At 50.7% G+C, this 25,721-nt stretch overlaps 1 protein-coding gene across 1 annotated transcript in view; it reads right to left on the bottom strand.

The window, feature by feature from the left end:
• Positions 1–25,721, bottom strand: part of AOX2 (aldehyde oxidase 2) — a 76,822-nt gene that overhangs the window by 46,751 nt on the left and 4,350 nt on the right. Inside the window, 12 exon segments of the mRNA NM_001297488.1 lie at positions 780–957; positions 1,643–1,827; positions 3,181–3,290; positions 5,847–5,940; positions 9,027–9,178; positions 14,080–14,172; positions 15,150–15,294; positions 16,692–16,772; positions 18,521–18,610; positions 20,869–20,930; positions 22,724–22,850; positions 24,523–24,631. Of these exon segments, the coding sequence (NP_001284417.1) occupies positions 780–957; positions 1,643–1,827; positions 3,181–3,290; positions 5,847–5,940; positions 9,027–9,178; positions 14,080–14,172; positions 15,150–15,294; positions 16,692–16,772; positions 18,521–18,610; positions 20,869–20,930; positions 22,724–22,850; positions 24,523–24,631 (1,426 nt within the window).

The raw sequence follows: 25,721 nt of genomic DNA on the forward strand, positions 1-25,721 counted from the left end.
AATGGTAACAGGTGCACTTGTTATACATCCATGGTACTCCAATAAGGTGAATTCTGAAAGGAAAAGATGGCAAGCTGGAAGCAGAGGCACCGTGATGTTTTAGCACTCAGGGCATGCAGTAGACATTAAGGGGCTGAAGGCCTCATGGACCCCTTGTGGCTCAATCCTGGGAGGAAGTGACAAGGCCTGATCCAAAGCAGGAGACAAGCCATGGCACACAATGCCCACAGTTTGCAGAAGTTACCAGACAGCTGTGGGCTCATGGCTACAAGAACATTAAAGCCAAATGGGCTGCCCTGATGTCCCTCCCCAATGTAGACCTTGATGTCCTACCTCCCAGTGCCTTGGAACGTGACCTCATGCAAATAAGGTAGGGGCTCTACTAAAGTGGCACTCAAGTTAAAATGAAGTCATTAGGATGGGCTGTTATCCAATATAACCGGTGTTCTTACTAGAAAGGGCAACGTGGCTATACCATTGATATATCACATATATCACGAGATAGCAGAGATCAGCATGATGCTTCTGCAAGCTAAGAAACACTTGAGTTTGCCAGCAACCCTGAGAAGCTAGGTGAGAGGCACGGGACAGTCTCCCTAGGAGCCCTCCAAAGGCACCGACCCACAGAAGGCACACACCCTGTGGACACCGACCCTGTGGACCCTGTGGACGCACTGACCCTGTGGATTTCGGCCTCCAGCGTCAGGAGATGCTGCATTTCTGTGGTTCTTTGTCATGGCAGCCCTAGCCAGCTCATTCATGAGGGCACTTACAAGCACAGAGCACAGCTTTGCCAGCTTCTTCAGCTCCTACAAAACCTCCAGGTAGAATTTGAAGAAGAAGCTGACCACCAGGGTCCTCTTGAATTCTACCCGGCCACCTGGAGCCGAGCCCATGAGGCGGACTTCCTCCAGAAGCAGCCTGCAAGCCTCATCCAGCATCAGCTCATTCCAGCGCCTAAGAGGGTTGGAGCCGAGAGGATCAGTTAGAGCCAGAGTCCATTGCACAGCAGAGGGTGGATACTGGACAGCGATGTTTCAGAGACCTCCGAGTTCCCTTTGTTCGGTGGGACAGAGTGCAGAATCAGCTAATCAGGCTTCTCAAGAAAACCAAGGCCTGGAGAGACTGCATTGAGGGGCTAATGGTCATAGCAGGAAGAGAACAGCACTTGTTTCACTGTAGCATAGGCCGTGCACATCTGGAGCCAGAACATGCTAGAACCAGGTATCAGAGACACACCACAGGGGCCAATCTCACTATGAACTGAACGAGACTCAGACTGGAATACTGAGGAAGGAATGGGTGCACTCCCACAGTGAGAGCCTGGGGTGCTGCCCCGTGTGGGCTTGCTGGAGTGTGGATCTGCCCAAGAAAATAAAGGCTGGAGGGGAAGAAACCACATCTGGACTGCTGTCGGGCTGGGCCTTTTTTGTGGGCTCCCCCACTCCAAGAGAGGCACCTAATGAGTTGAAATCAATTCAGATTTAATTCATTCAGCAAAATTACAGGGAGAACCAACAGTGATTTTGTCTGTAGGAGTTCCCATCTTCCCAGGCCGTGCTCAGCTCTTGCCAGAGCCAGATTCCCAGTTGTTTGTCTCCAGGTCAAGTTTCTTTCCCAGGATGCAGGCCCTGTGGCTCACCTCCCCAGGAGCTGTTGGCAGGATTTTCGCGCGATGATGGGGGCGGCCCCCACGCCTCCATAGGCAATGCTCAGGTCCTCTACGGTGTCTGTGCCTTCTCTGAAAAGCACACGCATGCTGGCAGTTACGTCGGGCAGGGCGTTCTGCTGGCACTGAGCCTGTCGGAAGGCTGACACGAATTCCCACTGTGAAGACAGAAACCATCTGGGGTTATTAACGCCAAGGGCATGGGTTCTGCCTCTTGGTGTCTCTGATTAATCACTGAGATGCAATCTAAGGGGACATGCATGAGGACAGCTGGCACAAGGAGAGGACACTTGGCTGCCTCCTGTTCAACGTGAGCATGACATCCTTCCCCGGCCTGTTCCCAGGGCCCTGGACACCCTCAAGGAACTCAGATCCCATTCGCTTTTGCTCTGAGGCCAGGAAACACACCCACCCAGAAACACCCCCGCGTGTCACTCCCTCCAGTCTCCAGTGGCCCTTGTCTGCTGTGGGGGAGGAGGAACCCTCCTAACACAGGGGCTTTTAAAGGTGCTTTGCTTCCAGGCTGAGGAGGCCTAGCACATTTCTTGGTTTGTAGAAATGAGCACTCTCCCTTTTGGCAAAGCTCATAGGGAGCCAAGAGAACTTTCTAGTCAGGGGCCAGGGAGTCTGGTGCTGGGAGTAAGAGGCACAAGCTGCCCTCAGCTGCCCCCTTGGTGCCAGGACCTGGCGGGCCGAGGTCAGAGCAATGAGGATGACCCTTGGCCAGGGGCACACCCATCTGCACTGTCCCAAGGGGCTTCCTGCTTGCATCTGCCTCATTTCGTGTCTGCTGCCTGGCCACACACGTGCGCCTGAATGGCAGCACATTCCCAAGTTTCCATTCCAAAGGAAACACCAACACAGGTCACCCAGAGCTGAAAGCTAACTAACTAAAGTCTAACTAACCTAAGACTTGCTGGCTTTTGATTGCTGTGAGTCTCTCTCTCTCTCTCTCTCTCTCTGTGTGTGTGTGTGTGTGGTGTGTCCTGTAATGCCTTTCTTTGCAAACACTGTCCTTTGGGTTTCAGCTGCAGCTTTGTGGAGAGGCACAGGGAGCTGGGGTTGAGACCAGAGGCCACCTCTGTAGCCAGCTGCATGGTCACACAGATGCTGACAACTGGAAGCCTTCATGCTCCCAAATGCCACTGGGCTGGCTGGCGTGGAGGGTGGAGGGCCAAGCCCTAGACCCCATCCCTCTGTGGGTGCAGTGAGAAGCCCCACCCCACAGCCAGGGCTTGAACCCGTGGACCTGAGCGGGTGTGGAAGCATGAGCACAGGCCCTCTGCAGGCCGCACCCCACAACAACAACCCCCCGCAAATCCACACCCGGGCGAAGCCTGCTCGCAGCTGGCACAGGGCCTCGGTGCTGGGCCAGTCCTCAGTGGGACAGGAAACGGGTTTTCAGGGCAGAGTTGTCATCCTGCCACGTGTTTTCAGATTTCTAACGATGGGCTGGGCTCAGTTATACAAAGGGAAAAATGACCCTGAGAAGGAGCCCGTGGAATTGTTACCTTTTGCGAGTGAGGGATGTACACGGACTCCAAGATTTCCTGCGGCTTGGGGTCCGCGCTCGCCAAGCCAGCCAGGAAATGTTCATCCAGGGGAGTGCGCCGCGCTCCATCTGCGGGAGAAAATGGCATCCCGGCATCTCGGCACGGTCCCCACGGCCACCGCGAGAGGACGCCGCGGAGAAGAAAGGATCAGCTTCCTCTGCAGGGGCCTGGGCTGTGACACAGCCGCGGGGGTCCCGTTCCCGCCACAGGAAGGGGCAGCTGCTCCTGATGCTTGGCCTTCTCTTATCGGCTCAGGCGCTCTGCGAACCTTCCCCGGGTTGGGGGGAGGGGGGCTTTCCTCTTGCAACCCAGGCTGGCTCCCTACGCACTCACAGAACGCGCCCAGCACTGACCATCGAGGCATCGGGCACGGCTGAAGCTAACCCGGGCTCTGTTTCCACACCTCGCAGAGCCCTCGTCATCAGCTGGGCATTAGGTTCTTGCCACCGTCAGCTCCTGCGAGAGGTACTTTGTACTTTTATAACAAACTGAACTATTCACGCTCGCTTCACGCTCCTCCCAGCCCAGCTGTCAACTCCTAGGGATCAGAGCTGGCTTTCAAAAGCCACGTGGACCCCCCAGGGGGCACCACGCGGCGATCACACGATGGCCCTGGGCCTCTGACGTGAGACCCCTGGCGCCATCAATGCCGAGCTGGCTGGACCATGAGTGGAGCAGTGGGGGAGGCAGGGCTGCCCCAAAGGAGCCCGTGCTGATCTTTGCCTGGCCGCGTGCCCTGCTGCTGCGCAGGCGCAGGCGAGCTGCGTGCTGCTTCGTGCCGGGGTGGGGGATGTGCTCTTCGGCTGAGCTGGGAAGGCAGAGCCCATAAGCAGAAGGTAACGGCCAAGACCCCAGGACATCGCAACAGCTCTGCTGTCACTGCCACCGCTACTGCTGGGTGAGCGTGCCTCCTTCTATACGCTTGGGCCCAGAACTGTTTCACGTTTCAGGGTCTTTTCTGGATTTTTCAATATCTGCATATACATAATGAGATATCTTGGGGGATAGGACCAAGTCTAACCCAGAATGCATTTCTGTCTCATATGCATGTGATGCACAGAGCCTGAAGGGGATTTTTCGTGCGCCTGTAGAACTTTCCACTGTGGCATCGTGTGAGTGCTCAACAATGGCGGATTTGGGGTTTGGATTTTTGGATGAGGGGTGCTCAGGGGAGCTGCCCTCACCATCCTGGTGCCTCGGTCCCAGCTGCTCCTGTTGTAGTCCTTGGGGGTACACACTGGGGCTGTCCCAGCCCATAAGCCTGACTCAGCAAAAAGCTTGGCTCCGTCAGGAGGGAGAGGCTGAGAGCCGCGGGGGTGGACGCCTTTCCTGGGCCACGAGAGTCTGAATTCCCTGCACTGAAGGAGTGCACAGTGTGGTCCACAGATATCTCGGGGTGGGTCCAGCGCCCATTCCTGCTTGGCTGCACCTTGGAAATCCACAGGGGCCAAGGCTGCGATTGCTACCCTGCTCCCTGCAAGCCTGGGGCGCTTCAGTCCACAGGAGCTGGCGGCCACCCACAGTGAGTAGGAAAGGAGGTATTGGATGGGTTGTAAGTGAGGGATGGAGAGAAACAGAAGGGACATTTTAGGGCTGGAGGCCCAGGGAGAAGAGGTAAGTACTCTGGTCGGGAAGTCAGGCAGACTGGGGTTCACACCTGCCATGGCTGGAGTGTTTATCTCTTCCAAAACCTGTGTTGAATTCAATGCCACTGTAACAGTATTTAAAGGGTGGGACCTGCAGGAAGTGCATATGCCTTGAGGGTGCCATTATAAAAGGGCTCTCTTGCCCTCCTACCTTCTACCATGGGATAATGGAGCCAGAAGCCCTCCCCAGACACTAAGTGTTGGTACATTAACCTTGAAGTTTTCAACCTCCCAAGAAATACATTTTTCTTCTTTATAAAGTACCCATTCTCAGGGATTTTGTTATAGCAACTCTAATGAACTAAGGTGAAGCCCTCCCCTGATGAGCTACCTTACTTGGGGGTTGAGTGGATCTGAGATGTGTGAGGTGGCCAGCACAGCCCGGCACGTGGTTAGCCCCGGGCTGCAAGGGCATTAACACCTGCAGAGCAGTTGAAGGCACCGTGGGTGCACTGGAAGGAAGGGAGGTTTACCAGGGAGCTGCCTCTGACTGCTCCCTTCAGCCAGCCATTGACCATCCGTGCCCCCTGGAACCCACAATGTCAGCTATGTGTCCTCATCAGACATGGCAACGGGAGGGAAAAGGGGCACTTAGAGGGTGTGTGGCAGAGGTCTCAGCCCCTGTTGGTGGAGAAAGGTCCATGAAGAGGAGGAGGAGGCAGTGGGCTGTCCCTCAGGCCGCAGAGGGGGTGCTCGCTGCAAGCTCGTGCTCATCTCAGCCTCCGTACACCACCCCGTGTTCCCTGGCCAAGCACAGACATGTGGGCTAACACGTGTGAGTGAGCTGTGTGTGTGTGCACTGGCACCTGTGTGTGGTGTCAGAAGGAATCGCCAGCCACCCCTTGCAGCAATGTGCCTGGACTCCCCTTGGTGAACCAAGTACCAGGGACCTGGCTTCTGATGTAGAGCAATTCCTTAAACTCTAAAAAGAGACCAGAGACTTTTAGGTGCAGTCCAGAGTGGCCCAGGGTGGCTTACCTTCAGATATCAGATTCAGAGTCACATTGCCCACAGCAAGAATCGGATTCAGGTCTGAGTAGCAGTGGCGGCTTATAACATGTCCTCCTAGGGACTGAAGAGAGAGGGTCACAGCTCGGTCACTGTCGCAACTCCTCCACCCCGCAGGCACCTGCTTTTGGTCCTCCCGGTGGCTGTGAAAGGGTCTGGAGGACTCTGGGCCACTTTAGTCCTTTCCCCCTTCACAGAGGGGATTCCGTTCAGTGTCCGAGGGGGCCCTGCTGGGTCCTTTGGAACAGAGGAGGCATTGCCGGCGGCTGAGACTCCCCAGCATTTGGTACGTCTGCCTGCTATCTAACCTCCTGATACATTTGATGCTGTGGAAAAAGTTTCTGGAAAAATGGAATGAAAAGATAAGGAGGGGGTGGTGTTTGGAGCTGCAATATATAGAGATATGTAAGATATGATCCAGTGGAATTTCTTTAGGAGTGCCAAGTTAGTTTTACATTAGAAAATCAATAGAAGTCACTGAACAGAACAAAGAGGGAGAAAATTATTTTCTCCATAAATACAAAAAAAAGCACTTGATGAAATTCAATACAAATTCATTATAAAAACACTCAGCAAGGGGCTGGCGTCATGGCACACTGGGTTAATCCTCCACTTGCTGCGCTGGCATCCCATATGGGCACCGGTTCTAGTCCCAGTTGTTCCTCTTCCGGTCTGGCTCTGCTGTGGCCTGGGATAGCAGTAGATGGCCCAAGTACTTGGGTCCCTGCACCCTCATGGGAGACTGGGAGGAAGCACCTGGCTCCTGGCTTCAGATTGACACAGCTCCGGCCATTTCGGCCATTTGGGCATTTGGGGAGTGAACCAATGGAGGGAGGACCTTTCTCTGTCTCTCTCTCTCCTCTCTGTCTGTAACTCTGCCTCGCAAACACACACTCACACACACACACACACACACACCACTCAGCGAGGGGTGGGCATTTAACCAGGTAGTTAAAGTCCCTCGTTGGAGCTTCTGGGTTCAATTACTGACTCTGGCTCCTGACTCTAGCTTCCTGCTAATGTAGATCCTGGGAGGCAGTGGTGGTGGCTCAAGTGCAGTTGGTTCCCTGCCACCCAGTGGGAGACCTGGACGGAGTTCTTGACTCCTGGATTCAGCCTGGCTCAGCCCCAGCTCTTGGGGTATTTGGGAAATGAACCAGCAGATGGAAGACCTCTCCCTTTCTCTCTCTTTCAGATAAATAAGTTTAAAAAAAGAGATGTTTATTTGGTATAAAAATTTTTAAATTTATGCATATGAAGTATCTTTAAAAAGTTCATGGGTGGAGGATGGCCCAAGTGCTTGGGCCCTGCACCCCATGGGAGACCAGGATAAGTACCTGGCTCCTGCCTTCGGATCAGCGCGGTGAGCTGGCCGCAGCGCGCTGGCCACGGCGGCCATTGGAGGGTGAACCAACAGCAAAGGAAGACCTTTCTCTCTGTCTCTCTCTCTCACTGTCCACTCTACCTGTTAAAAAAAAAAAGTTCATGGGAAATGTGTATTATGAAAAAACTATGCGTGGATTTCATTTTTCCCCCTCACCAAAATGGGCTTATCTTTTTTTTTTTTTTTTTTAAGATTTTTATTTGTTTATTTGAAAGTCAGAGTTACACAGAGAGAGGAAAGGCAGAGAGAGAGGTCTTCCATCCTCTGGTTCACTCCCCAGATGGCTGCAATGGCTGGAGCTACGCCAATCTGAAGCCAGGAGCCAGGAGCTTCCTCCGGGTCGCCCACTTGGGTGCAGGGGCCCAAGCACTGGCCATCTTCTACTGCTTGCCCAGGCCATAGTAGAGAGCTGGATGGGAAGAGGAGCTGCTGGGACTAGAACCAGCACCCATATGGGATGCTGGCGCTTCAGGCCAGGGCATTAACCCACTGCGCCACAGCGCCAGCCCCTGGCCTTATCTTTTATTTCCATTTCTCCTCCAGATTTTTATAGGTGCGGACACTCAGGTGGAGAGAAATGATGATACTTGACTGTGGTCTCCCAGCTAAGCGGTAACAGGCCTGGGTACGAGCCCAAGCAGCGAGGCTCCGCAGCCAGTTCTGCTCTCCCCGCTACCCAGCTCGGACGTGGCCACAGTGCAGATGGCCCCAGAGATGGCCATGCTGCCGTGGGCCCACAGAATCTCAGCCTCATCTCCCGCGGGCTCTGCAAGGGCCAGGGTTCAGGGGCATCCACACCATTGGTGGAAGATTGCCCCTCGACTTCCTGGCCTACTTCTCCTGGATCCGATTGAGCCTGTAGCATCCCAGAACTGGGAAGGAGACAGCCAGCCCCTCATCTCAGTACCCTGCTACCCACGAGTGACGGAATGTCCAGTGACTGCCCATGTGCTGCTGTGGTCTGGGCTGGAACACAGCCAGGAACAGGGAATCCTTCTTCTATCAGCAGCTCAGTTTTGAAGTTCCCTTGTTTTCCCTGAGCTGAAATTGCTTCCCCTCGCAGGCTCACCCATGGGTCACCCTGGGACTATCCTGTGTGATCCCGTGTGGTGGCACCTGTCCCTCCTGAGTGTATAGATATTCGGTGGCAGCTCTTGTGTTCCCTTTGGCTGTCGTCATGCAGCCGTTCCTCTTTCAGATGTGGTCTCCAACCCTCACCCTCCAGCCACCACCTCCTGGCCAGGCTCCGGCGTGTCCAGGCCTAGCCCCAGACGGGGCACAGAACACGTTGGACTTGACAGCTTTTTCAAAGGAGACCTGTCCTCCCAGATTCCTCGTGTCCCAGGAATTTCTAAAATACCATTTGGGGTACACAGGAGAGGGAACATACATGTTTTGGAAACCAAGCAATGTCTCTTTTTCTTTTCTCCTTATCCTTTCCTCCAGTGGTTTGAACCATCCAGAGAAGAGCAGGCTACCTTCCCCGTTGTAGATTCTATACTTTTGCCAGTGCAGTCTGAGAATCAAGCTGGACACACTTTTCCCCCAAGATCCGCACAACCATGACGTTCTTCTCTATGAAACTGCTCTAAGGAACTCGATTTTGGGTTCTCTTTTAAATACTTTATGAAGGTGTTCACTAGTTTCAAGTATTTATTTACTGTGCCTTTTGCATCAATTGTCCAGATTCTACCCATGGCTAGTTCACCATTTCAGCGAGATCAGGAGGCACTGGGTGTGTGCGGTGGTTGAAAGCAGGGGCCTACCGCCAGATTCCGGATCTGCTGGCCCGCCAGAGACTGCAGGTGCCTTACGAGGGCTCGGTAGGTCTGGGTTTTCTCCTCCGGGAGCTCAGATATCCTCTCAACCAAGATGTCCTTCACCTGCGCCAGGCTGCAGCCAGCCCCAATCGTTAGACCTGGCAAGAAAGTAGTCTTTGAGTGGTGGTGGTGGTGCTGGGGGTGGGGGTGGAGAAACAGTTGAACCATAACCATGGCACCGGGGCCTTGGTGTTCAGCCTGTGTAGGACTTTGTCTTGCTGGCTGCAGAGAGAATCACAGGGAGCTCAAAACTCCCAGATCAACCAGACCAGCATCCCCGGGCAGAGGACTTTTTAAAAGGCTCCCTAGGTGGTGTGTTTTCCTGTGTGTATCGCAGGATTTGGGAATTTCTGAGCTAGTCCACATTCTTCTTTGGACAAATGGAGGCTAGCAAGAATGAATGACAGTAACAACGCTCTGGTGGTAGAACCTACCAGAACTTTCTAAGATCCCTTCTTGTCTGATGGTGGTGAAGCTGTGAGAAGTTGCTTTGTGGTTAAAGGGGATAAATCTGATAGCATTGAGATAATGACAAAGATCTGGGTGGACATTTGGCGCAGTGTTTAAGATGCCCACATTCCATATCAGAGTGTCTGGGCTTGAGTCCTGGCTTCTTAGCTACTGATCCAGCTTCTGGATGATGCACACCCTGGGAGGTAGCAGGTGATGGCTCAAGTCCTTGGATCCCTGCCACCCATATGGGAAACCTGGATTGAGTTCCTGGCTCCTGGCATTGCCCTGACCCAGCTCAGGCTACTGTGGACATTTGGGGAGTGAATCAGTGGATGGAAAATCTTTGTTCCTTCCTGCTTTTCAAATAAAAACAAACAAATAAATCATTTAATACTGAATAAAGGCAAAGTTCATTCAGATCTTCAGGCCACTGTCTAGACAAAATGCTTTGACGGCAGGTTTTGTACTTGGTACTCAAAAGTCTTCAATAATTAGTCCTGCGAGGAACAACAGCTGGTCAGAAAAGACAGAGCCCAATACAAGGAGTTGTGTCAGGCATTATGTTGGGCATTATTGAGTTTACAGAGTTTGGGGTTTCCAGGGAGGGACCCGGGAGGCAGTGAGACAGCATCCAGGGGGTAGAGCAAGACTATTTGCTAACTGGCCAGGAAATAATTCAAACCATTGGCAACAGCTGCATCCATACTTTGGAGGATTGGCAGGATAATAACAGGAACTTCAGTGTAGGATGAAAGAGTTCTAATCAGTCTTCAAATTGCAGTACTCACTGATGACTCAGGCACCTTTAAAAATCAGCACCCAGAGTTCCTTGGGGTTTGCAGAACAATACTCTAACCTGTAGGGTTTGAGTTGACATCACTTGCAGGGCAGGGGTCTAAGTGTAGTTGGTCTGTTTTTAGCACGGTTCCAGTTGGGCTTTGCCTTTTCTCTTGTTGATTAATCTTTGAGAATATTTCACCCTCCACATGGCTGTGTTTTATCAATATTAAAAAGGGACTTGGCACAATACCTTCCCTACCCTTGCCAACATACACAACACCCCTACGGCTTCCCTCATTGCATCTAACTTAATTGATTAGGAAAACCACTGGCTGCTCCTATTATCTGCATGTTAAGCAAGCCTTGTCTAACAGGAACTGAGCTGTCCCCCCTCCCTAGATGTCTTAGCCTGGAGTGCTCACCCTGTCCCTGACTCAACATCTATAAAAAGCGCACTGTAACGTGGGCTCTGCTTCCGCCCTGGGCCTGCCAGCCGAGGTCTGTTGCTTCCCCCTCCCATGTTCTACTGGAGCCTGGTCTTTAACTTCTGCAAAAATTCTGGTTTTGTCTTTGTAGAAGTGCTAGGAAAGCTAAGCTTGTCTTTCACTTAATTAGATTCAGAGCCTTATTCAGAAACAGACTTAGTTTTATTATTAAGGTCAGAAGCATCACACAGACCAGCACAACTGGCTCTGATTTGGCATAAATAGGAAAGAGCAAGTAAGTCCCAGTCGAGAGTGAAATGCCAACTGTCTACTCTATTGTCTGGGTTCTCCTAAGCTTTCAAATTGGGCTGAGGCCACATGGATCCATTGTGAGGCTATCACTTGGCAATTTCCATTGCTCATAATATCATTTCACTTTCGGATTCTGTCCCGGTTGCCCCTCTTCCAGGCCAGCTCTCTGCTGTGGCCAGGCAGTGCAGTGGAGGATGGCCCAAGTCCTTGGGCCCTGCACCCCATGGGAGACCAGGATAAGTACCTGACTCCTGCCATCGGATCAGCGCGGTGTGCCAGCCGTGGCAGCCATTGGAAGGTGAACCAACGGCAAAAGGAAGACCTTTCTCTCTGTCTCTCTCTCTCACTGTCCACTCTGCCTGTCAAAAAAAAAAAAAAAAATCATATCACTTTGTGGTGGGTTATACTGGATTATTATTTATTGGAGAGGTAGAGAAAGACAGAGAGAGCTCCTCAGTGCCTGTGATGTTTAGGACTTGGCTGGGGCCAAAGCCGGGAGCCAGGAATTCAATCCAGGTCTCCCACAAGAGTTGCCGGAACCTAATGACCTATGCCACAACTGCTGCCTTCCAGGGTCTGCATTAGCAGGTGCTGGGTCAGGAGCTGAGGCTGGGAATTGAACCCAGGCATTGTCATTTGGGATGAGGGCATCTCACCTGCTAGATCAAGTATACTCTATTCATATTTTATTCCATCCTTCAGCACAAAACTTAGTTTACATTTCAGTGGCATTAGAAATGGCTTCAAGTATGAGTTTCAGAAAGGGGATTTCATTTTTACCCCATGCTTTTTGGAGTTCCTGGGCCTATGGACTGTTATACAGTGACTTTCTGGAGTGCTTACTGAAGATTTTGAGGAAAAAAAAAAAAAAAACAAGTATACTGAGCCAAATGTGTAGGTGATATGGACGAACATGGAAAATTTAGATATGCATTTGATTAAAGATTAAAGCTCTTCCAGGAGTTTATTTCCTGGGGCAGCTGCTGGGGGTGCAGGGTGGCCAGGATGGCTCTACCACATTCCTCCCGGCCTGCCCCTCTCCGCAGTGTCCTTCACTCTCCTGGGCCTTGGGAAAACTGTGAGAGGCAAAGCGACTTCTCCAGGAGCCACTAGAGGGCACTCATGCTTTAATTTTAAGAGGCCTGGAGGATGGTGCATTGTTTGCTTACTCAGATTTCTGGATCTGGCTTCGTTTCAGCTGCAGAAGCTAACCCAGCAGTGGGTGCAGACAGCCAGTGGGACTGGCCTCTGGGCTGGGCAGGGTGGAAAAGGGAGCAGGCAGTGGCTGCCAGCTTTGGACTTGGGGGCGGGGCGTGCTGCAGCTGACCACCGGCCAGACTGGGGAGCTGGGGTGAATCTGCTTCCATTTTTTGCATCTCAGTTTCTTCATCTATAAGGAAGGCCTGGGTTACTTCAGGAGTTTGAATTTTACTCTGCAGGGCCCTCCTGAGGACAGGGGAGGCAGGGGGAAAAGCCTTCCCCTACCTACAGATGGAGCAACCATTTTCATTTACTTAGTATACTTAAGACTTGCTTGAGAAAGGGGTTGTGGCGCTAAAGAGAGCCTTGAAAGAGGAGGACTGCATGATTCCTGGGGGGAAGAGTGGGGTCATGGCCTCCTGCCTTAACCGTCTGCCCACACTGCTTGTCTGTGTTCCCATTCCACATCTCCCACCGTGCCCTCTTCCACTCCTCTGCCTTCTGCGAACACCATGCTTCCAGCTAAATCTAAGTGCACACCTCCATTTTTCCAAATGGCATTCGGTACGCTCCCTGAATGGTCTCAAAATTGAAGCTGTGCAACCATGACACTGCACAGAACCCAAGAAGGGCTTCTGTTGCTAGCAAACAGGTGGGACCAGGCCAGGGAAGCGCAGGCTTGCGGACACACAGCTCAAGCTAAGCTTGACAGGATGGCTGGAGGCTAGCTAGGAAGGCAGGATTCTAGGATGACCGTGGCCAGGGCAGGTCCCCTTCCTCCCCATCTACTGACCCCCGCCCAACACATGGACCCTATACATTGATCTTGACTAAATCTCTCAGTCCAGTCAACCCCCTGTTGCTTGAGTTAAGAAAGTGATCATTATCATTACATCCATTACATTCAAGGTCTTGACCCACTCATTCATTTTTTTCCATTTTGATTTTTTAATCAGCCACTGACTGAGCCCTTCTGAGCATGCAAATACTAGTAGCTCTAGCTGATGGAGAGGGAATGCATCTTGAATGTGAAGTTCGGTGTGTTTTCTTCCTACTTTGTGAGTTGTGCCTTGCCTAATGTGGTATCTTGCACAGGGGGCTTCTGGGGTGTGGTCAGTGACTAGGAGTCTTTGTCCCACTTTGGCTCCTGGCATTGTCCCTGGCATGTGAGTGCCAGATAGTATTTCTCCTACTTTCCCCCTGCAAACATCTCCTCTTCCTTGGAATTGCCTGTCCAATGGATGGACAGTGCCTGACCTCCCTCATCTTGCCATAAGAGTGACACTGCAAATTTATCGTCACTGGGTCATGTGGCATTCTACCAACAAGAGTCCTGTAAGGTCTTGAACAATATGGTCCAGAGCCTCAGATTCCCTGAAAAGATTTTGCCAGTAAAGTTTCATGATGGGGATGTAGAGAAAAATGGCAAAGAGCCAGAAATAGGCCAGATGAGACACATGGATGAGGGGGTTCTGAATGGCTTGCCAAGTGGAAGCTTGGTGCACAGAATGCTTCATTGGCATCTTATAGAAACATCACGGGGCTGGCACTGTGGCATGGTGGGTTAAGCCACTGCCTGCAGCACCAGCATCCCATATGAGCAACGATTTGAGTCCCGGCTGCTCCACTTCTGATCCAGCTCCCTGCTAATGTGCCTGGGAAAGCAGTGGAGGACGGCCCAAGTGCATGGGAGTCTGCACCCATGTGGGAGACCTGGCCACTGGGGAGTGAACCAGTGGATGGAAGACCTGTCTCTCCCTCTCCCTGTAACCCTGCCTTTCAAATAAATAAGTCTTAAAAGAAATGAATAAGAAACATCAGGAACTCACCATCACTTGTTTTTGTTACCATCCGCAGCTCAGAGATCCTAGCAGCAGAGAGGAGAATCGGGTAAAAATGTCCTTGAGATTTCATTGCAGGTCCTGGAGAGAACATATATTTTGGGGGTAGTTAGGAAAGAGAAAACGTCTTTGCTGTGTGTTGAAATTTTCTCCTAAAAATACTCAGATGCAGACTTGAATGCCTGACAATACAAGCGTCCAGATGAGAAAGCGGTGGGCTTACATCCCAGCCACGTAAGTGTACTGAGCGTGCTCTCCCAATAGACACACTTAGCTACACACTCACTGCATTTACACAAAAAAATGGGACATAAAAAGGATGAGGCATTCTTATAGCACACACTGATAGGCACCAGGAGAAACATAGACACACATTTGTAATAGCCCAAACTTGACAACAGCTGGAGCTGTTTCAACAAGTTGTCCCTTCAGAGCAAACTGAATGGGCGCATGGTTCCCTGTTCGCACGGTGGAGTACGGCCCAGCCACACGCAGCAACACGGGTGAATGAGGGAGGCAAACTACAGGGCAAGAATGCAGCTCAGTCTGCCTTCGTGAAGTTCAAACACTCCCGAAATTAGTAAGACTGTGTAGGGACTCCGGTATGTGTGGCGGAATTATAAAAACAAGGGAGAGAGTAGCCAAGGCAAATTCAGGCTAATGAGTACCTTCAAGAGGGAAGGGAAAGGCAGGAAATGTAGCTTGGGAGGGCCCGTGAGGGCTCTGAAAGGGGATGGGGGCTACCTGAGTGTGTAGTGTGTTAGCACATCTGTGCATATCTTACACAATCCTATGATGTCTATGCCATATTGAACATGAACAGAAAAGGACAATGTGATTTTATAAAGCTCTCTAGTACAGCCCACCCCAACTCAGGGTGTTAGGCTGCGTCCTACCTACCAGGGTATATGTGCGCCCAGCCTTGGAGACTGGCTTTGTGAGAAAGGATGGTGTTTTCAATCCCTAAAAAGCAGCTTCCATAGACTGAGAACTGCGTGCGGCACAAGAAGTCCAGCTCTGAGTTGCTGGTGGAACGGGAGCCCTTGTAACCAACTCACCCAGCGAGGTGCTGCCCAGGACGACAGGGGCTTCCGGGTGCCTCACTTTCAGCTCCAGGAGCTCCTTGAGGGTCCCAGGGGAGATCCAAGTCACTCTCTCTCCATAAAAAGTCAGGGTTGGTTTTTCTGGGTTCTCTGCCATCCTCTGAAGGCAAATGACAGGCACATGTCGTCTGCGCACGCCTGTGCTCCTGGGTTACTCGGGACTGGGGAGGTCAGTTCCTCTGGAAGACTGCAGGTGTTCCGGGGGCCACTCACCCCCAAAGGCACTCACTGCACCCACCAGCTAATGCTTGAATTTCCATAACTTGGATGGCTTTTGGGGGACAAGTGGCAATGTAAGCTGACATCTATCATTGACCTTTGTTCAAAATTGAGCTCTCACATCCAATCTTCCAAGTTGTATCCAGAATACCCTTGCTTCTCACTACCTCCACCCCACCCCCAAACCCAGCAGCCTGGCCCCGCCCCCTGCCATATCTCAGGATGCCAATGTCCCCTGTCTGGTGCCTCTGCAGAGCATTCTCAACACTGCAGCAGAAACCCGAGGGAGACACCCCTCCTTTGTCCAACCCCCCTCACAGCTTCTCGTTCCAGACGGAATGAAAGGCCAGCAGTGTTGAGCAGAGCAGGGTTGGCTCCTCTCAGCTTCTGATCCTCCCCTTGCTCCTGTGCACCTGCCAGGGTGGCCACCACTCTTTTCCTTAATCAGGCCAGGGGTTCACCTGCCCTTCGGACCTTAGCGCTTACTGTTTCTGCCGGTTGGGTTGCCTGTCCCCACATACCTTCATGTCTCCTCCCTCACTACCTCCCAGATCCTCTCCAAATGTCACCTTCTCTGAGGTCTTCTCCAGCCAGCATATTGCCAATGGCAATGGCCCATGCCCAACTCTCCTTCTCTGTTTCACGTTTTTCCTTAGCCTTTCCCTCTCGCTAACATTGCATCCTTCAGCTGTCACATCGCTCATTGCCCATCTCTCTCACAAGATTAGCAGCTGCTCGAGGGCAAATCTTTGAGTCCGTTTTGTTCCATGCTGTGTGTGGCATGGAACTGGCAGGTTGCTGAGTGAATAAATATTTGCAGAATGAAGGAACAAACACCTCAGAACCCATTCAGGAAAGGAAATTTTGTGCAATGGGACTGTGGATGCCCCAGAACAAAGATGGAGATGCTGACGGGAGGAAGGGCGAGGAAGGGGAGTGGGGAAGGCGCCCAAGAGTGCTCCACAGGGTCAATGCCCCGGATTGGCCCCAAAGGCTGGAGGGAAGCTTAACAATGCTGTGCCACCTGGACAGCAGACAGGGACACCCAGGTGACAATGAGAAGAGCAATGTGAAGTCCTGTAGAAACCAGCCCCAGCCGAGGCCCAACTCTGTCCAAGGGGTGGGTCAGGACTTGGTGAGCTGGGGAGGAAGCAGCCTTCATGATCTGTACAAACATGTCCACAATTTCATGGGGGGAGAGCAAATGGGGGGTTTTATAAAGCTAAATTAATGTGCAGTGATACTTAAGCAAGCACTTAAATACCCAATTCATCTTACCAAGAGCTCTGGAGGGAATATAAGGTCCTGGGTAGGGTCCAAAGGCTGGAACTCCTCTTTCGAAAATAACTCCGTGCAAAGCTTTGTAAAGGGAAGAAGCAGATGGCCCTGTCAGCTCGGCTCAGTTGTAAACAGCATTGCAGGTCTTTACAGGAATTAGGCAAGATGAATGCTCTAATAAGTCTCTTTTTTGTGCAGGGAAATTGTTCAAACCAAATAATTTAAAATACGAATCCTGTTGTAAGAGATACCAGTTTACACTAATCGATTCTAAAGGAAGGAGTAGTCTATGAAATACTCAAAAGCATTCTGGGAAAATCATTGTTTTAAAAGTTATCAGAGGTTAAGTAAGTTTGGGGGAGGCTGGCGTTGTGGCATAGCAGGTTGAGCTGACACTTGCCATGTGGGTAAGTTCAAGTCCCAGCAGCTCCATTTCTAATACATCTTCCTACCAATGCACCTGGGAAGGCAGCAGAGATGGTCCAAATACTTGGGCTCCCGTCACCCAGGAGGGAGACCTGGACGGAGTTCCTGGCTCCTGGCTTCAGGTTGACCCAAATCTGGTGTTGGCAGCTACTTGGGGAGGGAACCAGCAGCTGGAAGATCTCTCATTCTCTCTCTCTGCCCCTGTCCCTCCCTCCCTCTCTCTGTTGCTCTGCCTTTCAAACAAACAAACAAGCAAACAAACCTTAAAATAGAAAGTTTGGGAAATCTCCACTGTACCCTAACCATTCTCCTCTCCTGTGCTGTCAGGATTCCAAGGGCTAAAGGCTCTGAGAAGTTCTGCATTTTAAATACAAATGACTCTATACACACACACATGCACACTCACACACATACACACAGTCTGACCTTAATAATTAACATTTACTGAGTGCTAAGTTTCTAAGTGTTTCAACATGTATTAACAATTCAATCTTCACAACAACAGTGTAAAGAAAGCAAATTATGTCCACTATAACTGGAAGGAACTAAAGTTCAATGAAAAGTTACCCAAAGTGTAATCCTGTCTGAAACAGATCTGTATTAGCTTTGGGAAAAGTTAGTGCTAGAAAACATCCCTTAGGAGTAAGGAAAACTGGGGAGGAGCCATGGGATCTGGGGGTAGAGATGGGTCCATGGAGAAGAGGCTGTGTGGATATCAGAGGTGGACAGACTTGGGTCATTCTCAGCTTGACCCTGACCTTTCCAGTGGAAACCTTCACTGTTCTAAGGGAGACATGGAAGCAATATGGATTTGAAGGGTCACTGCAATCATTAGATGAAATGGCCTGACCCTTGTCCAACCCGCCCCTCTTCCATCTCTCTGAGGCCGACCCTGTTTCTGGAAGGAAAGCTGGTTGTTCCTCAGGACGGTTCTTAGAAGGACCACAGATGGAGCCACCGCAAATAAACATCTGAGTGAGCCATTTTGGCATTAGTTAGACTTGGAAGCTTACACTGTAGTCCCTGGGGGTGAGAGTGCGGGGTAGCTCTGATGTCTGGAAATAAGATTGTGCCTGAGAATTAAAATAGTAACCAACATCAATAGCAAAGTAGATAAATGAAAAGTTCCTCTAAGTGGGTGTTACCTCGAGACTTACACACACACACACACACACACACGCACGTGCACACACACGCACACACACACGCATGCTCCATGCTCAGAGAGCTCAAGTGGCGAGTCCCAGGGGCCGATCCCTGGCCATTGGGCAGATCGACTCATTGTTATTTGTGCCTGCGCTCTGGTCAGAGAATGACCCTTCAAGCTAACAAGCGCTGCTTCAACAGCGAGCCAGCGTGAGCAGCGCTCACAGAGAGAGGACAAAACCAACAACGGGACTCACGACATTCTTTCTGCCGGGGGACGAGGACCCATTTTCTCCCTGGTCCAAGCAGCATTTTCCTGTTCTGTTCTGTTGACAGCCATTTGACTCCTAACAAGGTAAAGTGCCTTAGATTAAAAACATCTTTTATAGGTAAATGGGTTTGTGTTCTAAAAGGTTTGGCAATGTAAATTAGACATTTTCAGTCACTATTGGAACACTCTTTTTTTTGTTTTAGAAAAATGATACATATAGAATATATAGAATATCTAATAAACCCATAAAGTATGTACATTTGATATACAGAAATATAGACTATAGAGAAGTGTAAATGAAATAAATTACCCTATCCCAATGATGACATTTTGACATAATAAGTATTTGGAATTATGCTTATATGCTATAAAACACTATATACCATTTATATCACATATAGTACACATGAGCGTTTTTGTCCATCCACAACATTTTTCAGGTTAATTCCCACTGACAAAATTAATTGATAACATGCTTCTCAGGGCAATGACATTTTACCTACTCTTTAGCTTATGTAAGATTCAATAACGCTGTATATTATCATTAATATAAAGCTTCAGGAAAAAAAGTTTTTAAAATATAATGCTTCAGCAAAGAAAAAGAAAAATTAAAAAATAAAAAAATTATCTTGGTAACTGGATCTCCCAGACCCTTGGGATTGGCCTGGGGCTGAGCTGACAATGAATTTTACAGCAGCTTTCCTTCCGCGTGTCCCTTAGCTGCCTCTTTCCTCCAAACCGCCTTCTGTGTCTTCTTCCGCAAACACTGCCTCCCACGTATCTAGCCGAAAACTTTGTCTGCTGTCTGTCTCATGTTGCCCTCTCCCTAATTCTGTCCCAGAAGCAAAACCAACAAAACAGTGGCTTATCTCTGACTCAGAGCTCTGGGAGCCTCCCTGATGGCTGCCACTGAAGGCTGATGGGAGAAGCCAGTTTGCTCTTGGCCCAGGACATGGAGGACTCAGTCGGCCCCGGGGCTTGGTTTCTCCCACTGAAGTCCCAGGCCCACATTTCTGCCTTTGTCCTCCCAGTCTGTGTGTCTGGAAAGGTGGGTTCCATTCGAAACTGCAGGGAAGGAGGTTCCCTTTATTTCCATTGCACAAGCACTTTTCCACTCGCACCGGCAGCTTGCTGGGCTTCCCAGCTAAAAAAGCCTGGGACACGCATGCTCAGTGAACACACCTGACTCTGGACATGGGACACACTCGCTGGCTCACTGCCAGGCCCACCTCTTGGGTTTGCGAGCTGAGGCAAGCACATGAAGGCAGGCCCCCAACCCGAGGCCTGTGGCTCTTCTCTCCCCTTCTCAGCTCTCCTGCGTGCTGGGAGGAGGGGCCTCCGACACCTGCAGGGGCACCGGGCCTGACTGTCCCAGCCACTCCCTCCACAAGCAGCCGCTTGCAGGCCACGCTCTGAGCCAGGAATGCAGGCACTGTGTGTCCAAACTGTTCCACTTTGACTCAGGAAAGGGGCACGTGTCTGGCCTAGGAGTGGGGTGAAGATTACACGTGGAGAATGATCTAGAAAAGGGGTGAAGGCTCTAGGTGAGCAAGTGCCCTTGCCTCCACGGCTCCATAGCGGACCAGGCAGGGCCCCCTGCTCTCGGGTGTAAAGTCTGTATTGCCCCCATCCTTCTGCCATCAAACATGCTTGTCTCCTGGTGTCCTTGTCAGATGCTAATCAACAACAACCTCAATCGCAGTGGTCACTGTTGGCTGCACTTTCACTAAATGCCACACGAAACTCGTGTAATTTTTCACAGCAGCCCAGTGACGTTGCCCCCAGGGTGGGGAAATCGTCTTCTGCCAAGGGCCATGTGGATCCTTTGTGGGCCACACAGGATGGTCAACTCTAGCCTGCTGTAAATTTGTTGAGTTTCGAGTCCCACCCGCAAGCGCCTCGGCAGAGCCAGAGCAAATCACTTGGCAGCGCACGGGCCAGACGGCCCCACCCGCTGGAGGGAACTCCGCATGTTCTCACAGAGTGCGTGGTGTATTCCAATTATTTATCTGCTCACACCTTCCCGGCTGGATTCTTGGGACTCACTTCGCCTCTGCAAGCCAAACCCTACTCCCTCTTCTTGTCTCCTTGGGTTTGCCCGAGGCCAGTTACCTTTCCTGTCCAGAAGCCTGGCTGAACTCGGTGTGGAAAATCTGGTTAGATCACCTGTCTCCTGCGGTTTTGGCTGGACAGCATCAAAGGTGGTTTAATGGGTCACTTGCAGTGAGTTAACTCACCTGGTCTCCCCTAACACTGCAGCTTCCCCTGTGACGCTAGCTCTGCAGGACGCCCCTAACCTCCACCCCCCCCCCCCCCCCCCCGTCACCCACTCACCGCGCAGAAGGTCTTCCCGCTCTCGAGAATGGGCCGATACCCAGTGCAGCGGCACAGGTTACCTAATCCGAGGAGAGGCGTGTCATCAGGAGCTGTGTTTCTACCAGTAGCGTTTTCCTTGAGAGACCCTTTGGTACGTGCCAAGCTGTTTGATGCTTTTCCCCTCCACTTGGACTAGCCTCCTCCCCCACCTCAGTTCTGGCTTCGTTCTCCACCCCAAGGAAAACGACAGTCTGGCTGAGAGCTCGCTTTCATTGATCTATTAACTCATTCTCTCAATGTGTCGCTATCGCCAACAGCTCTATCTCCAGCCTGATGTAAAACAGCGGGAGTCCTAAATCAGAAAATAGAGCAATTTCCAAGGCCCCAGACAAGCAAAGTGTCATCCCTGGACGTTTGTCGGTGGCTCTCCTCGGGTCACTCCATCCGAATCCCTTGGGAGTGTTTATAAAAATGCAAATCCTTCACCCCTGCTCCAATTCTCTGGCATTAGAATGTCTGGGGGCGGGCCCGGGAGCCTGCATGAGGGGGTCCGTGGGCCACGCTGCTGCACGGTACAGTTCGAGAGCCTCCGGTTTCCATCGATGAAGGATCACGCATGAAGTGGGGGTGGAGGAGGGCCAGTGTGGCATAGAGTTCATCCAGGAGGGCTTCCCGGAGAGCTTGCAACCCGAAGAGCGGCCAAGCTCTGGATTGTAGGGATGCAGGGGAGGGGTGTGCCGGGTTCTCAGAGCAGCACTTGCAAGGTGCAAGGTTTGAGCAGAGGTTGAGAGGAGCCCGGCCTGGGGGATGACACAGAGGAGGAGGAAGGGTGGGCCAGGGAGGCCAGCTATTGGACTTCCCTGAGTGTCTGGTGGGGGAGATCAGGCTTGGCGGTGCTATAGGGATGAGAGAAAGAGCCAAGAAGCAGCAGATTTTAGATGGCTTAATCTGATTTTTTTCTGTACTAGAGCAGGAACAGGGGAGGAGAGAGAGAGAGAGAAAGAGAGAGAAAGCCACAAGCAGATGGCCAAGTGACAGGCTCAGGCCTCAGTCTAAGACCTTATGTATCTGTCACATGACTTGAAGATGATGATTTTGATTCTGCGAAAGGGATATGTTTACAAAGTCCTCTTTTAGTAACTTAAACCCATTGCAAAACTTAAAGGGTTCTTTCAATATGTGAAGGGCTCTGTTTTGAGTTGAATTCTGCCTCCCAAAAAGGTATGTGAACATGTGGGCACAACCTTATTTGGAAATAGGATCTCTGCAGATATAGTCAAGTGAAGACAAGATTATACTGGGTTAAGGTACAGGCCCTAACCCTGGTGTCCTTATAAGAAGAGGAATACTTGTGGTCGGTGTTGAGGTACAGCAGGTTAAACCATCTCCTGCAATGCTGGCATTCCATATGGGCACCAGTATGAGCCCCAGCTGTTCCACTTCCAATCCAGCAGCCTGCTAGTGTGCCTGGGAAAGCAGGGGAAGATGGCCCAAGTGGGAGACCCATATGGAGTTCCAGACTCCTGGTTTTGGCCTGGCCCAGCCCTGGCCGTTGTGACCATTTGGAGATCTCTGTCTCTCTATGTCTCTCCCTCTCAAATCAATCAATAAATCTTAAAAAAAAATAAGAAGAGGGTTTGGATATGGATATCCATGTGGAGACAGAAGCACAGATCAGAGCGACACATCCACAAGTTAGGAAACACAAAGGACCCCTGCCAATCACCAGAATCTAGGAAGGGGCAAAGAAAGGTCCTCCCTAGAGCGAACATAGCTCTGCTCACACCTGGGCCTGAGTGGGGCTTGGCTGACACTGGGGCTGGAGAGGAGCAGTCAGAAACACACTTCCTACCTGGCCTTGGGGCAGACCTACCTCCCAGGGCTTCCATGAGCTGCTCCTCTGAGGGCTGTGGATGGTTCCTGAGCAGCGTGTACATGGACATCACCATCCCAGGGGTGCAGAATCCGCACTGGGTGCCATGGCTCTTGGCAATCCTCTCCTGGAAGGACACATGTATGGTCACGATCCTCCATTCCTGCTGCCACCAACTTTCATCGAGGACCACAGCTTGTGTCTCCCTTGTCGTGGTAGATCTCCCTCTCTCAGCAAACGTACCCTGTCCCTTTGATCAGAGTCGGCCATGCTCTGTTTTCCCAGGCTGCCGTATTCTATTATTAGAATCATTTCTCAAGGTCAAGTGCTCAAACTCTTCTAACTAGGAATTAGCAATGTGCAGCCTCCACTCCCAGAGTAAGAAGTGCTCTCCAGAAATCAATAATTATAAGAAGAATGTGTGCAAGGTTTCAAAAACAACTTTTTTGAAGTAGGTGCTTGACCTAGACTCCAGTTAAGGTGCCTGCATCCCATGTCAGAGTACCTGGGTTCGATTCTGGCTCCTGACCCCAGCTTCCCACTAATGCACGCTCTGGGAGACAGCAGTGATGGCTGAAGAACTTGGGTCCCTGCCAGCCATCTGGGAGACCTGGACTGCATTTCTGGCTCCTGACTTCAGTCTGGACTGACCTCCCACCCTGACCCAACCCCAGCCATTGCGGACATTTGGGGAGTGAAACAGCAAATGGGATCATACTATCTCTGTCTGCCTGCTGACTCTTTTTCTGTCTCTCAAGTAAATAAAGAGTAAAAAAATACCAGTTTTCCTGAATACCTCCACATCTTGACAGTTTAGTCTGACCATGAAGCTCCCTCCTCTTTTTCATTATTATTAACCTGGAGGCTCTCATTTCACTCTCTGTAAATTCCTTGTTGGCTCAAAGACAGCTCTGTATTCACAAGTCCAATATTTTGGTCTGTGTCCTCAATTAAAACTCCTTGCTGTTCGAAGTGTAGTCTATGGACCAGCAGTGTTGGTTTTACCTAAGAGCTTGTAGGGAGTGCAGAACCTGGGGCTCCTGCTCCAAACTTCCTGACTCAGGATCGGTATTTTTAATGAGCTCCTTAGTTAGCATATTAGAGTTTGAGAAGCCCTGTTCTAGATTTCAGAATGTAATGAGATCCTGTATTCAGGTTTCTCGATCTTGCTGTGAGCATTCCCTCTGACTTCTGGTAGACACTGCTGGATCCTTCACACTGGTTACTCCTCCCTGGAATTGATGCTCCTGGGGTTAAGCCCAGGGACCCCCTGGGCCTCCCCTGCCTAGGACTCAGCGTTGGTCTGCTCTTAAAACTCCTGTACAATGACAGAAAAATCAATGTGTTCTCTGCCAATGCACATATGACTTCAGGCTAAGATTTGGAGAAACAATTGTCACGCTCTGGAGAAATCCATTATAGATTCCACTCACTCCCCGAGACCTCTCTGCCACAGGAACTAATCCTGCATTTTATCTTCTTGGCCTTGGAAATGTTTTGTTCCATATATAATTTCCTTTGTACAATGTCTACTGTGGACCCTAGTCCACAGTAGTCCAATAGCCATTATCAGTAATTCTGTTTATTGTTCAAGTAGAAAAAGAAAACATATGGTCACCTAATAAAATGGAGATAGCTTTCCAGCTTTCTTCAAATTACTTCAAAGACATTGTGACTCTGAATAATATGCAGCCAAAGCTGCTTCTTACCTGACCACAACCTAGAAGCCTCAGAAGGCACGGTCTGCATAGCATTTGGTACAAAGACAGAGAAATGAGAAAAGCAGGATGTGCTCTTACCTGCACCGGGTGAAGCCTGGTTTTGATGCTTCCAACACCTTCCACGGTGGTGACAGCAGCTCCATACAGTGAGCAGATGGGCACCAGGCAGGCGGTGACAGAGACATGCCTTTGTATGAGAAACACCAGGGAAGCTGAGGGGAGTAACACCACCTTGCCTTGTGGGGAAACCTGGAACCAAGCCTGTCATTCAGCCTGGGGGATGGGGAGCTGGAGGGGGAACTCAGAGTCGTCTGTACGAACTCTGTGCTATCTTTCAAAGCCTGGACTCCTTCAGGTGCATATAGGCATTCTGAAGGTCAGAACAGCTTTCTAAGCCTACTCACCCGGGAGCAATGGGAATAGACGCATACAACCGGGAGTGTGTTGCACTTCTAGTCTTCGCTGGGATACTGACCTTGTAACAAGCAAAGGCATGTTTGTGTGTTTTATCCTTGTGGATATGCTCAGGGGGATTTTTTGCTTTTGATTTTAAGCTCTCTGAATATAAGTTAACAATTAGATGACCTATATTCCCAGGCCATCTCTCATTCTTTTTTTTAAAAGATTTACTTGTTTATTTGAAAGGAAGAGGGAGAGAGAGAGAGAGAGAGAGAGAGAAAGAGAAAGAGAGAGAGAGAGAGAAAGATAGATCTGCCATTCACTGGTTCACTCCCAAAATGGCTGCAATGGCTGGGACTGGGCCAGGATAAAGCTAGGAGCTACTTCTGGGTCTCCCACATGGGTGCAGGGGTCCAAGCACTTGGTCCATCTTCCAGGCTCATTAGTAGGGAGCTGGATTAGAAGTGGAGCAGCCAAGACTCTAATCGGTGCTTATTTGGGATGCAAGTGTTGCAAGCAGTGGCTTAACTGCTGCACCACAGCACTGGTCCCTCAGGCCATCTCTTGATTTCCTGGGCCTTGCATTTGGGGGATGCCCAAGGTCTAGAATCTTGCCCTTAACTGAAAAGCAAAAGCATGGCCCATATCCTTGCTCTTCAGGGTTGATCTTAGCCTACCTGTAGAGAGATAGCATTAGTTTTAGAGCCAGAAAATGTGAGCTCAAGGCCTTGGTTACGGTGCCAGCACGTAGTGGGTAAAGCTGCTGCCTGCAGTGCTGGCATCCCATATGGACACTGGTTCAAGTCCTGGCTGTTCCACTTCCAATCCAGCTCTCTGCTATGGCCTGGGAAAGCAGTGGAAGATGGCCCAAGTCCTTG

The sequence above is a fragment of the Oryctolagus cuniculus genome, chromosome 3 (assembly GCF_964237555.1).
Source record: "Oryctolagus cuniculus chromosome 3, mOryCun1.1, whole genome shotgun sequence".
Lineage (NCBI taxonomy): Eukaryota > Metazoa > Chordata > Mammalia > Lagomorpha > Leporidae > Oryctolagus > Oryctolagus cuniculus.